General features: G+C 37.2%; 1 protein-coding gene across 1 annotated transcript; it reads right to left on the bottom strand.

Moving 5' to 3' along the window:
• Positions 1 to 7,784: 7,784 nt before the first annotated feature.
• Positions 7,785 to 10,583, bottom strand: LOC108666955. Its single transcript, XM_018153930.2, has 2 exons — positions 10,428 to 10,583; positions 7,785 to 8,835 (listed from the first exon to the last, which is right to left on the bottom strand). Exons 1-2 carry the CDS (start codon positions 10,567 to 10,569, stop codon positions 8,624 to 8,626), a joined length of 354 nt encoding a protein of 117 aa, XP_018009419.1. The 5' UTR covers positions 10,570 to 10,583; the 3' UTR covers positions 7,785 to 8,623.
• Positions 10,584 to 13,323: the final 2,740 nt, after the last annotated feature.

The raw sequence follows: 13,323 nt of genomic DNA on the forward strand, positions 1-13,323 counted from the left end.
GCTTTCTGTTGATGCCGATGAAATTTGCGAAAGGAGAGAGGCCAAATATTCGTCGAAAATACCCTTCAACATCTACATATTTAAGGATTCAGAGTTCGCAATTCTTTTGATCTAACATTTTCAATCGCATTGAATTAATGAGATAACATTTCAGTAAAAGTTGGCATGTTCGAAGAGAATTGTTTATAATAGAAACGCACGTAATTTAAAGAAGAACATTTATCTGAAATTTATATTGAGGCATATCCAAAATGAGTCGTGGATATAAAATTAATTGCACACGCATGAATATTATATTCAGCATTAGGGCACGTATTCTTCGCAAATGCGTCATATTTGATCATCCTAACAAAATTGTACCTAGCAATATAAGGAACAATGTCCGGAATATTCTTTGTCAAAACTTGTTCAGCGAGCTTGCTGTACATTCGCGTGCCGTTGTTAGCTTTGACACGGCAAACACTCCTTTACTTAACATGATTACAATCATAAGTTCGTTCTACAGTGTATACAGCTTCCAGCAAGATAACCAAACACTCCAGTTCAATATTCAAATTTAATTTGTTGCCAAGCACAACGGTTGGGAACACTGTGCTCACGCTTCGTAACACAGAAACTTTTAGTAGGAGATGGCAGCCAGTAAATGTTCAATTCATATGCTAGTCGTGTTCGTGAAACAGTTTCCAAGTGTAACCCTGATGAATAAAAAAATATTCGCCAATATTGTATAGACGGAAAATTAAACCAGGAACTAAGTATGCCGGCCACAACATTTCAATTGATTTTCAGAGAAGTGATAGTAAATGCTACAATGTATTAGAACGAATTTAATTTGATACGAAGTAATCTGTCCTATATGCAAACGAATTGATGCGCATATTAGATGTTTTAATGAAGGAAAATTTATTCTTTGCTGGTTTCGAAAGAAAATTTTTTGTGGCGTTCGCCAGAAATAAAGTTCTATTTTCATATGTGTGCGTTTACTAAAACCGTGTTTTCCAATAACTCTTGTTTTTGTGTGTATACTAATATTTTGCAATTAAATTAAAGTATAGATGATTTGATTAACATTTTCTCAAGTGATAAGAGAAATGAAAATGACTATTTCAGTAGCGAGCGCCGACCAGAGAACCCTGCTATTGTGGCAGTTTCGTCTGTTACGGATGATAGAAACAGCTCCTTACAAGTTCTTCAACGCAAAATATGTCACGTCTCATGTTTATACAGGACTCAGCGCCGCCCTTCAAATTTCAATGACAATTATTACCTTTGCATCTATATTTCCAATTGGAAAACCGGCGAGCTCAGACGTATACGACGTCGTCCGGAAATACTGGGGACCCATTGAGAAAATCGTGACTACGACCATCATGTGGCATTTTCTTGCATCTGCCAAACCGATGGTGATCATAATAAACAATTTAATGCGTACAAAAAGTCTTCGAATGCCAGTCAGTGTTTTCGTTCACTTGATGATTTTTATGTTGATCGTCGATCTCGGATACTCCTTCAGGACTCGTTACGAGGAGCCTGGGGATAAAATCGTTAATATTTTCAATTTTATAATAGGCCATACAAATTTCTTAGCTACGTCGGTTGGACTTTTTCTTCATACAGTTATGAAAATTGTGACATTTGAAATCGATAATTCTATCAAAACGTTTTGTTCAATCAAGTTTTCAAATTTGAACACGATTAAAAACGATTCTTTATTCCGAGCCGTGAAAATTTTTCAGTCAAAGAAAGTAGATCAAACTAGTAAATTTTCCCACGATATTAAAGAGCCTTCGACTATAATCGACACCAAACCATCTCCCTGCCACGAATCAGAAGACATTGCGATGTCATCGACGGCCCGTGAATTTGAAATCTCAGCAATCAAAAACATTGACAACATCAGAAAGGAACTGATGAAACTTCGCCACACTGTCAGACGCGTTCACAAAGCCTTTTCTGTCGCTGCATTGGAAGTTTTGACTTACGAACAAGTGGAGCTTTTGTTCCTGATTTTATATGGAATGTACGAAGAGAATTCGACCAGCTCAGCATGGCAGGCGGTTCTCTTCACACTGCCTGCGGCCTTCACACTCTGCCTGGTGCTGAACTCGCAAACTGAATACCGAAATGTGGTACGTCAGAGTTATTAATAGCAGCTGTACATCCGAACTTTACAAAGTTAAATTGACAAATACATCGCCATTTTTCATTACTACAAAATAATAGATGTTTATTATATGAGCCTATGTTTTGTCCAATTACTTAGTTATTCGATGTTCGTACATACGAAACAAACTTCGTTCAGTGGATTTTTACAATGTTTCTGCGCGAAGTTCAAAATTTATCATCATGTAGAGTGTTCAGTGTGTCATGTAATTGAAAACATCTATCTGACCTACACTAACCCAATTTATTTTACAAAAGAGTAGGTTCAGAATTCTAATGTTAGTCACATTCATAAAGAAAGAAGAATAAGCTTTGCAGTATCCTAGCCATTCAATGTCTGTGTCTCAGATTAATGGATGGAATACTTGATGCATGAATGAAGTCATTTCGATGTTTGAACTAGAACGCATTATGAAATATAATTTATTCTGGAACATTTGCTACTCGTTAATGAACAATATCAAATATGGCTCATTTCACCTGTTTGTTGCAGTGCGAGGAAGGCGTCCATCGGGTCAAGAAGCTCAAAACCGAAGTGGGACGCATGGGGCCCAGACACGCGCATGTAAGGGGTTTAGTAATTAGTATTTGCTCTGCTAATAATCATAATTTAGTAATAATTAAAATTAAAAGTATGATTAATTGTTATTTGTAACGTGAAACACTGGAAGCACTTGACCATTAAAAATATATGAAATATAAAACTGATTTAAAAATAATTTTTGTACTGTCTGATTTTTTTGTACACCTCTTCATAAAAACAACAGCTAATGAACGTTATATCTACAGGCAAATTTACAAAAAGCGTCCAACTTTTGCTCAAACCATCTATTCAAAAACACTTCTACTCGATCAAGCCTCAATTTCTTTTCTCCATTAAGTGATCGATTCACAAGTCTCATTCCATTTAACTGCATTGAATTAAAAATGTTTCGAAATCTCAGCTTAAATTGGTGCACTTGATTCAAGAAATAAACGAAGGTCATGAAAAAATCTAATGCAATGTAAAAACAATAAAAAAAATGTCTCGATAACTCTCACTCATTGGATTTGAAAACCACCCAGCTTTTTTGAAATCTTGATTTTTGCGTCAATTATGATTTTACTTTGATGCTGCAGAAAGTGTGGCAGCTGCGCGGCATCCAGGCTGAGCTGGAGCGCATGCCTCGCTTCACGATATTTGGGCTCTTCGAGCTGGGCCGACATTGCCTCCTGTCGGTGAGTGTTGTGTGCCACAGCCACTCTTCGAGCTGGGCCGACATTGCCTCCTGTCGGTGAGTGTTGTGTGCCACAGCCATTCATTGAGCTGGGCTTAAGGTAGTGTGCGCTGTAGTTCCTATTTACTAGTATCACGTTTAGGCAACAATACGGTTGGTCTCCTAATGTTTCACGCCAATTAGATATTCGACCGAAATTTAGAACGAAAATTTATTGAATTTTTAAAGATGATAATTTTGAAAACGATGATTTTTCCAGATGGGATCCATAGTGTTGACGTACGTCATCGTCGCAGTGCAGTTCTCCACGAGCTACAGCCCCGTGACCTGCAAGCCACTGACATGAAGCTATTGATTTATTCATTACGTAATACAGCATAAGTTAACGTTGAGCACACACCCAATATACGGGCAGATGCCCTATTTCTTCACCTTATGTATTATGTAAAATGTATCCATATTCTTCAACTTATATTTCTATTGATTGCATTGACTCGTTGTAAGTGATTAATATTTCACCATTTTTAGCGCATTTTCTCATTAATGAAAAACTTCACTTTTCGAGAAAATGCTCGCTCTGTCACTCACTGCAGTGAGTACTGATCTAATTTTTTCATTTTTTTTAGAATCACAGTGCAACTAACACAACAACCTTTCATTGGCATTCAAAATACCTCAAAGAAGTTAATGCCGTTGTTTTTATTAATTAAGTTCTTTCTATTTTCTATAAATTAAGTGCTCAGGAAACGCACTCATGCTTTGCGTTTTGATCAAATTAAATAATCGTTCATTTCGGCTGATAACTTGCACGCATTAACTGCGAGAACATAAAAAATACGTGGCATTTACCAGACTGTTCTTTTAAATGGCTTTGAATCGGTACCGTACATAGCATAAATATTGGCAGCAAAACAATCAGAGCACTGAAAATCATCTATATGCACGAACACCCAATAAAAAACATTTCTTGAAAGAATATTTCAGGCAAGTTCGTGATCATAATGTAAAGTTAGTGAGAAACGAAATATGGGACGCAACTCATATATCTGTTATTCTTTACTGCAGTTAAATCGTTCGTAAATTAAATGATTATCGGCAGTTAAACTACACTTCGACACGTCGCTTAAACGTAATCGACAAATTTGAAAGTGCGACTTGTGGGATATTTTCCGGCTTTTTGAGGCATGAACAGATCCGCGCAGATTTCCATCAACGTGCACAATTGGTCATAACATAACATAGTGATCTCGGCGCTGCAGTGTAGGCCTGATGTGACTGTCGCCGATTCTTTTCCTTTTCGTGCCTTGTTCACAGAAGATCTAAAATCGTTTCATTTGAACGGATTGGAGCGCCATACGATGTCATCATAATTGGAGCGCCAACGATGTCATCGGGGAGGCTGTTCCACATGTCGGTGATTCGAAGCGAGAAGAAATGTTGCAGCGCAGTTTTTTTTATTTATAGCCGTGGCCCCTGGTGTTGGTTCTTGTTTCAAATTCTAGTAATCCTTCGGGGACCTTGTATAAACCATGAGTATACTTGTATACTTCAATGAGATCCCCACGCAGACGTCGATATGAAATTGTATCATTTTTTTCCAAACTCACATGTATATAGCGAGTACGACTTTATGCTAGTCCAACTCGAGAGTCTGGACTTTCCTCAGCAACTTGTCGCACTCACGCATAGTGACGCCATTACAAAGCGCATCGTCTCTTGTGTAGGACGTAGTAGCCCCAGGTCACGCTAAAGAGCGTTGGTAAAGCTGTACTGAAAACTTTCCTTAATTTTTCAGCTTAGGTAGCTCCTTCATGTTTGCCTGCAAAAATACTGTAATCGTCTGTTAGATGTCTCGAGATGTTATGAATGCAGGTTTCATTGAAGACCAGAGAGTATTTCTTATTGACGATTTTCTTGTTGTTTTTCTCTATTCGGCGAATTAAGCTCTTGATAGGAAGTGAAAATCCAAATATCAGGTTTCCAAGGGACATTCTATTATAATTTTACGACGCTTCGAATGCAACATCATTCATTATCAAGTATAGGAAGAGTTTTGCAACAACCGAATTTGAAATTTTGAAATGACATTAGTAGGTACAAACATAGGTATATTAGTATAAGATAGCAGAATAAGCTTGTTTAAACACGAGTGGTTAATAACCAGAGAAATCATTGATTTAAATTTTCAGGATGCCACCTGAGACAAGCTCGAAAACAGATCATGTCTCAAAGTATTACAGTCGAGCAACTTCATCTCAAGATCCGTGGTGAATTCAACCGGCTCTGTGATACCCTTGACAACGACCTCAAATCCCGAACTGTACTCAGCAACGGCCCCTTCAAAAAAGAAGGAGTTCTTCAAGAATCTGATGTGCTCTATAAATTTTGCTTCAAAGAAGGTTGTAGACTTCTTCATCTTTTGGACTACATTAGAGTAATTGGAGTAACTTGAAACTGTCGGTGAGTGTTGTGTGCCACAGCCACTCTTCGAGCTGGGCCGACACTGCCTCCTGTCAGTGAGTGTTGCGTGCCTCAGATATATTCAGTGAGCTGGGCTTAAGGTAGTGAGCGCTGTAGTTCCAATTTACTAGAAAAACGATTAGGCAACAATACGGTTGGTCTCCTAATGTTTCACGCCAATTAGATATTCGACCGAAATTTAGAACGAAAATTTATTGAATTTTTAAAGATGATAATTTTGAAAACGATGATTTTTCCAGATGGGATCCATAGTGTTGACGTACGTCATCGTCGCAGTGCAGTTCTCCACGAGCTACAGCCCCGTGACCTGCAAGCCTCTGGCATGATTCAATGGATTTATTCATTACGTAATACAGCATAAGTTAATGTTGAGCAAACACACAATATACGCGCAGATGCTCCATTTCTTCACCTTGTGTATTATGTAAAATGTATCCATATTCTTTACCTTTTATTTGTATCGATTGCATTGATTCGTTGTAAGTGATTTATTTTTCACCATTTTTAGCGCATTTTCTCATTTATGAAACAAATGCGTTATTGTGCTCGTCATGTCCGTCCGTCCGTCCGTGATTTCATGTACGTCCGTCCGTCCGTGACTTCACTTCACGAGGAAATGCGCGCTCTGTCACTCACTGCAGTGAGTACTAATCTAATTTTTTTAGAATCGTAGTGCAGCTAACTTGACAACCTTTCATTAGCATTCAAAATACATCAAAGAAGTTAATGCCGTTGTTTTTATTAATTAAGTTCTTTCTATTTTCTATAAATTAAGTGCTCAGGAAAGGCACTCATGCCTTGCGTTTTGATCAAATTAAATAATTGTTCATTTTGGCTGATAACTTGCACGCATTAACTGCGAGAGCATAAAAATTACATGGTATTTACCAGAATGTTTTTTTTTTAATGGCTCTGAATCGGTACATAGCATAAATATTGGCAACAAAACAATCAGAGCACTGAAAAGCATCTATATGCACAAACACCCAATAAAAAACATTTCTTGAAAGATTATTCCAGGCAAGTTTGTTTTCATAATGTAAAGTAAGAGTGAAACGAAATATGGGACGCAACTCTATATTTGTCATTTTTTACTGCAGTTAAATCGGTCGTAAATTAAATGTTGATCGGCAGTTAAACTACATTTCGACACGTCGCTTAAACGTCTTCGACAAATTTGAAAGTGAGACTTTGGAGATATTTTTCGGCTCTTTGAGGCATGAACTGATGCTCGTTGATTTACAGCAACGTTCCACGATTGGTCATGGTAGCGAATATGAAATTGGATCATTTCTTCCACACTCACATGTATATCGCGAGCACGACTTCCTGCTAGTCCAACTCAAGAGTCTGGACTTTGCTCAGCAACTTTGTTGCACTCACGGATAGTTGCGCCATTATAGAGCGCATCGTCTCTTGTGTAGGACGTAGCAGTCCCAGGTCACGCTAATTAAAGAGAGTTGGTACATTTGTACTGAAATCATTCCTTAATTTTTATTCTTAGATAACTCCTTCATGTTTGCTTGCAAAGATCTTGTAATCCTCTGTTAGATGTCTCGAGATATTATGAAGAGCATTTATCTAGATATTTCATGAAAATGTTGATATCTATTGCTGTCAAATCAGCCTGAAATATTAAATTTTCAATTTTAACCTCTTGAACTGATGGGTATCAAGAGCGTCTATCAAAACAGTCTTATTTTTTAGTCATCGAAGTTTTTTTTTATTTGTTCAAAATAATACTCTGACTAATTTAGTGTGAGATAAAACACCCTTAAAATGTTTAGTCATTTTATTCGTGTATAATGGCGCTGAAAGCACTCAAGACTGTGCGAAGATTAAATATTTTCACAAAAATGTCAAAGCACAATAAATGTTAGAAAAATGTTAAGCCAGAATTTCTTAAGCTTTTAATTACGATTCAAATATATTCGGTGAATTTCAGTTTATGAAACGCGAGATTGACTGGTCTGGAGTCCATTCTTCACTTAAAGGTGAAACATGATGAGGCCGATAAATATTTTGCTCAGTAAGTGCTGAACTTAGTTTCTCATTAAAGTTAATCCAAACCAATAGTTCTGGATATAGTTAGTTATGGATATAAAATGCATTGCTGAAATTGACTCCAGAACTTCAGTTTATAAATATATGTGCCCCATAAATGAATTTGGGATTAATATAAATCGTAGACTGTAGCAACGTGAGTTTTAAAGATGCCAAGGCTACGAATTTTTGCCGACTGAAATGACCTTTTGTTCAGGTAATACTAATAATATATTATCTGTATTGAATACAATAAAAATACGCGAATATATAAAGTCAACCCTCACAATTGTGCAGCTTGAATAGATGAACCACAACGTGCTTGTGAACCCCTACTCGTTTGCTGCAGTTCTCGGGTACTGAGGACCAAAACACACAAATCTCTAATTTATTTTTAAATCAAGCAGAAATGGGTAAATGTTCTAGAAGATATTCCGATGAGTTCTAAATAATATATTTATCCAATATATAGTTTCCATAGGATCTTTAAAAGATACCCGTTAGGTATGAACTGGCCTGATTAAAAAATTTTAAAAAAAATTGAAGAAAATTACCTGGGAAATTGTTGATTAAGCGTAAAACATAAGTTCTTCAACTACATCTGAGACGCAAAATCACGCAATGCCAGTTCATGGGCCAGACCAGCTCGATGCCCTGCACGAAATGGTTCGCTCCCGAAATGTCCTGCTCGAAAAGATTCTTATCTTAAAATGATTCCCTCAAGTTTGCACGGTATACTGGCAGATGAAGTTGTAGTCTGTGCTGCAAGGACAGTCCGCGAGCCCATAGGTTGTGCCACGAAGCCTGGCACATAACTCGTTGTCGCCGCCGTAGATGTCTATAGCGCCCATATAATTGACGCGGTCACCCCAGTACCACTTTTTATTCGTCATAGTCAGGTCCACGTACCAGTTGTCCACGTCAGCCTTGTCTGTAAATAAGAAATTATTCATCTCCATTCAAACAGAAATGTTTTCAAACTTCTTGTAGAAAATTCTTATCTTTTAGAAAAAAATTCCGGTTGGAAGACAAGTTTCATTTAGATTTGAATTATACATGATTTAGTTTGTCCGGCTACGATACAAAGCATTTCCTGTAATTCGGTGCAGGCAAAACTCTTAATTTCTTCATCTCTAAATTTGAAGTTTAAAGCTCGATCCAGCTTCCATCACGGTTCATAGCCAGCCCACAAGTCAGATTCTTTACGACTGCAAACGAAGCCAAATTATCACTATTGTTCGTCCACTTCATCTGCACTCTGGAGTGAAACTTCCAGCGTGCGTCTCGTCTGGGGTGGCAGCGTTGAGGTGTGGGACTATCTGAAGGAGATAGCAGCAGCTCGTCTTCTCACGGAGGACGGGTCTCGGCGAGACCTCAGAAGAGGACCGAATGCTGCATGTTTGCTGTCCCTACACTAGAGCTCAGGGTTTCGAGGTAACTTGAAGCTCCGGCCAATTTCCATTATGAACAACTGTCTAAGTTTTACTGCAACTCTCACTAAAAAATTAAACCTTCCTTGTCATCCAGCTGAATTCAATAGTTAACCATTTTATTATAGCACCTTATTTCAAAATTACCATACATTTTTTAGAGCACAGCTGCCAGGTTCGTAAATTTGAACGTTTGACGATATTCTGGACCCTAATATTTAGCTTATGCTAATTTTCTATCACATAAATTTGTAGCATTTCATTCAAATCAGTTGGCCTTTATTTGATAGGATAGACCGTACGGAACTTAGTGTATCAGTTTCTTTGTGCTACCTGGCTGGCTTGCACAGGCAGGGGAAGCTCCTGATCCCGATTCAGAGGATTTCCACCGGGCAGCAGCTCGAGCCACTTCACTTTTTTCAAGTTTTATTGTGTTCACCTAACACAATCCCGATTTAATGAATTACCGATTTAATGAATGAATGAATACTGAATTCATTAAATCGGGATTGTGTTAGGTGAACACAATAAAACTTTAAAAATATAACTCAGTACTCACTGCAGTGAGTGACAGAGAGCGCATTTTCTCGTCGACGAAAACATGAAGTCACGGACGGACAGACAGACGGACTGACGGACAGACATGGCGAGCACAATAGTGCATTTTTTTCATAAATGTGAAAATGCGCTAAAAAGTGAAGTGGCCCGAAGTCGCGCTAAAGTTTTGGTACACTCTTGTTATCAAAAATAATAGTTATATTTTTCTTTGATCAGCATTTGCGATTTTTTCAAGAAATTGCCCAAAAATTTATAAAATATTCAGACTATTGCAGACATATTGTGGAAATGCCTACTTCGGCCCCGAGAGTTCCTGTAACACAAGATAATTAATTCTCTTGGCAAGATAACTTATTTTTATGACTCTTTAATTTATACTATGCACATGGAACTAATTTCCCTCATTTTGGTCTTTGTGAATATCGATGAAAGAATGCCACAGATGTGTATGGGGAAGTGGACAATATGAATAAATGTGATAGAGGGAGAATATGAAAACGAACGCGATAAATTACGCTTGCCGCGCTACACTCACTTTTCTTTATGTAGTCCACCAAGCTGTTCAGTTCTCCACCAGAAGACGGGAAGGCCAGTGAACTCGTTGCAGGACACTTGGTTTTGGCCGTGGCTTGGTCGGCCGTCTCCGATGAGAAGAAGTAGCAAATCCCTCCCAGCATGACGAAGTTGTCGGCGCACCCTGTAAAGTGAATAAAATATCATAAAATAAAACTAAATTATGTAATGATATAGATGAAATAAATAGCGCAAACTAAATACTCGTTAATGTTGATTTTTTACACTGTTCTCCAGCCCCACTTTTCAGCATATGAAAATGCCTCGAGAGCATCGTCACCTTTCTTGACGTATGTGGTGGCCGTATTTCGGCTAGTGAGCCTGGTTTGAACGCCGAAATGAAGACTGAAATAACACGTGACGTTGGTCGAAACTTCTTCTGAGGCTACGGCTTGGCAGGCTGGATTCACGTAGCAATCAATGATGCATTTGCCTGCAAAATTCAGTCGAAATTCTTCTGTACATAAAATATCAATAAAAAATGTTACAATGATTATGACTAGAACGTTGTAAAAAAATTTTCTTAAGAGAACTAGCAAATGGTCAATCTCTATTCCCTTTTGATACTCACATGGCTTCGTGACTACAGTTTTCGAAGTGACATCTGTATCCATCATCATGGAATTATCGTGTATTTCAAGTTTCCTTTCCACAGCGCAGACGCTGTAGACCAGCACCAGCAAGTACGCGAGCCTCATTGCGGTGGGGCGGCGCACCCACGAAAAGGTGCAGGGATTGACTTTAAATGAAATATCTAGTGATATTTCATAGTTATACGAGACTTGGGAGTGTGAAGCAATTAATTTAAAAGTTGTGAAATGTCCTGAAATGGAATGCACAGTGAAATTTTAGATTCATGCACGAGGGTTCTATGACAAAAAGTTCTAAGTCTTTCTTTCAATTTCTCAAGGACTTCTCGAAGCTAAGCTGTTGACTGCTTAGTGTTATTTTACGATTATTGATTGGTTTTACGAGGATAAACTAGGGAGTTCTTGAATGTAGGGAGTTTGTAGACTACAGCTGACTTCCCGCCCTATTAAAATCAAATTATTTAATCATTGCCACAGATTATTATAAAGACTTAATTGTTCTCCTTCTTGTTCTCATGATTGAACACATCGATGAATTCCCGGATAACAACATCATTAAATTTATTTATTAAAATTATCCACAATTAACCAGGTCTTCCATACATTTTATTCCTGTTAAACTTACATTTCTATCAATATTCAGCAAGAGAAAGAAACTAATTTGATTAGGATAAAAATTGATCTCAGTTCGATTAATCGATTATCATTCGTTTACTTGTCGATTAATCTAATCTGAAATTAATATCTCGAAATTAATTTTAGTTTTTATTTTTGAAAACATTCTGAATAGTTTTCCGCATTTTGTAAATAAGGTTTTTAGTCGAGGCAATTAAGCATTTTTAGCTCAAAATAGTTGTAGTCAGTCCGAGCTAGCGAATATTTTTGCAATTGAAATAATTTTAAGTCAAAGCAAATGAATATTTTTACCAGTCTGAAGATAATTATTCGAAGCAAGTGATTTATTTTCCAATTCAAATAATTATTGGTTGAAGCGACCGGACATTTTTTCAATTAAAATAATTAGCAATCGAAACAAGCTAGTGAACACAATTAATCAACACCGTTTAGTGCACCTAAGCCGAGGCTGCGATGCATTCCAATGCTTCAAGTCATTTTTCGTACAAACTCAATAAGCGCAAAATATAAACTTACCCTAACGTTGAAAAATTTTCTCTTTACATTTATATAAGTTTATTAAAATTTACGATTTGTTTTATAATTGGGATTTATAACGAAGCTGGAGCTCGAAAAATCACACTACCCTACTCGACTGACGCTATATAGTGCAGTGAAAACCTTATTCTTTTCTCGCCGTCAACGAGCAAGTATCGGTTGTAACTACCTACCAAATTATCGCTGCATACTTTATTGAGCGATCAATACTTTGGCCCAGTATTTTCCAGTATCATTAAACCATGTCTTGACTACCGCCTGACTAGTGAAAACCGTTGACGTTTTGAAGCAGTGTAGTGGAGCGCGCGTGCAATAAAAATAATAAATTCATGAGGCCAGAGATTAACTTGGAGCGCCTGCTTAATCGGTGAATGAATATTTTATTATTGATACAGTGAGTGAAGAGTTTTGAACGACGTCGAAGGTTCGTTGGTTGAGATGGTGACGCGAAAAGTATACACGCTGTATATTACATAAACACACTGTGTGATATGTAAAAAATAATAGAATGAACATTGTTTTTTATGGCACACATGCGTAGGAGTATTGATCCACGTGCACATAAGCTGTACATGTACATGCGCCTATATATGTGTACAATTAACGACCAGGGAATGCATCACAATTTCCAAGGAGTTGGACAATTCTTTAGATGACGTTGTTATATAAAAAGGCAGGTTTATCAAGTAAAAATAAATATTCTCTGGTCATAAATTAAAAGCATATAAGAACAAGAAAATTCTACCATCAAATACTAATACGCCTATATGTATTATACACACACACATAGATGTGGTTCTCAAACTGTGCGCACGTTCAGAAAGCGTTCCTTCACGAAATGAAATAAGCTCGCGAACACAAGCTTGAAATCTATTTTTCTGCGCAAATGATGCATATACATCAATAATTATCCTGAACTTAAAAAATAACCTTGAATTATAAATAAAATTTTGGCTCATGTACACATTAACTTTTGATAAAATGCACCTTGAATTTTAGTCTTATCAATGAGTAAATCGGAACTATAAGCATTCGTCAGTTGAAGATTACAAACGGGATCGTCTATATTGAAATATTTTCTATTCAGTGAAAACC

This window comes from Hyalella azteca, unplaced genomic scaffold (genome assembly GCF_000764305.2).
Source record: "Hyalella azteca isolate HAZT.00-mixed unplaced genomic scaffold, Hazt_2.0.2 contig11508, whole genome shotgun sequence".
NCBI lineage: Eukaryota > Metazoa > Arthropoda > Malacostraca > Amphipoda > Hyalellidae > Hyalella > Hyalella azteca.

Bases quoted from the DNA above. Each gene is read 5' to 3' on its own strand.
- LOC108666955 (XM_018153930.2), bottom strand. From the start codon at position 10,569: ATGCTGGGAGGGATTTGCTACTTCTTCTCATCGGAGACGGCCGACCAA. The intron at 8,836-10,427 runs GTGAGTGTAGCG...TCTTATTTACAG, and splicing joins GGTGGACTACATAAAGAAAA to ACAAGGCTGACGTGGACAAC.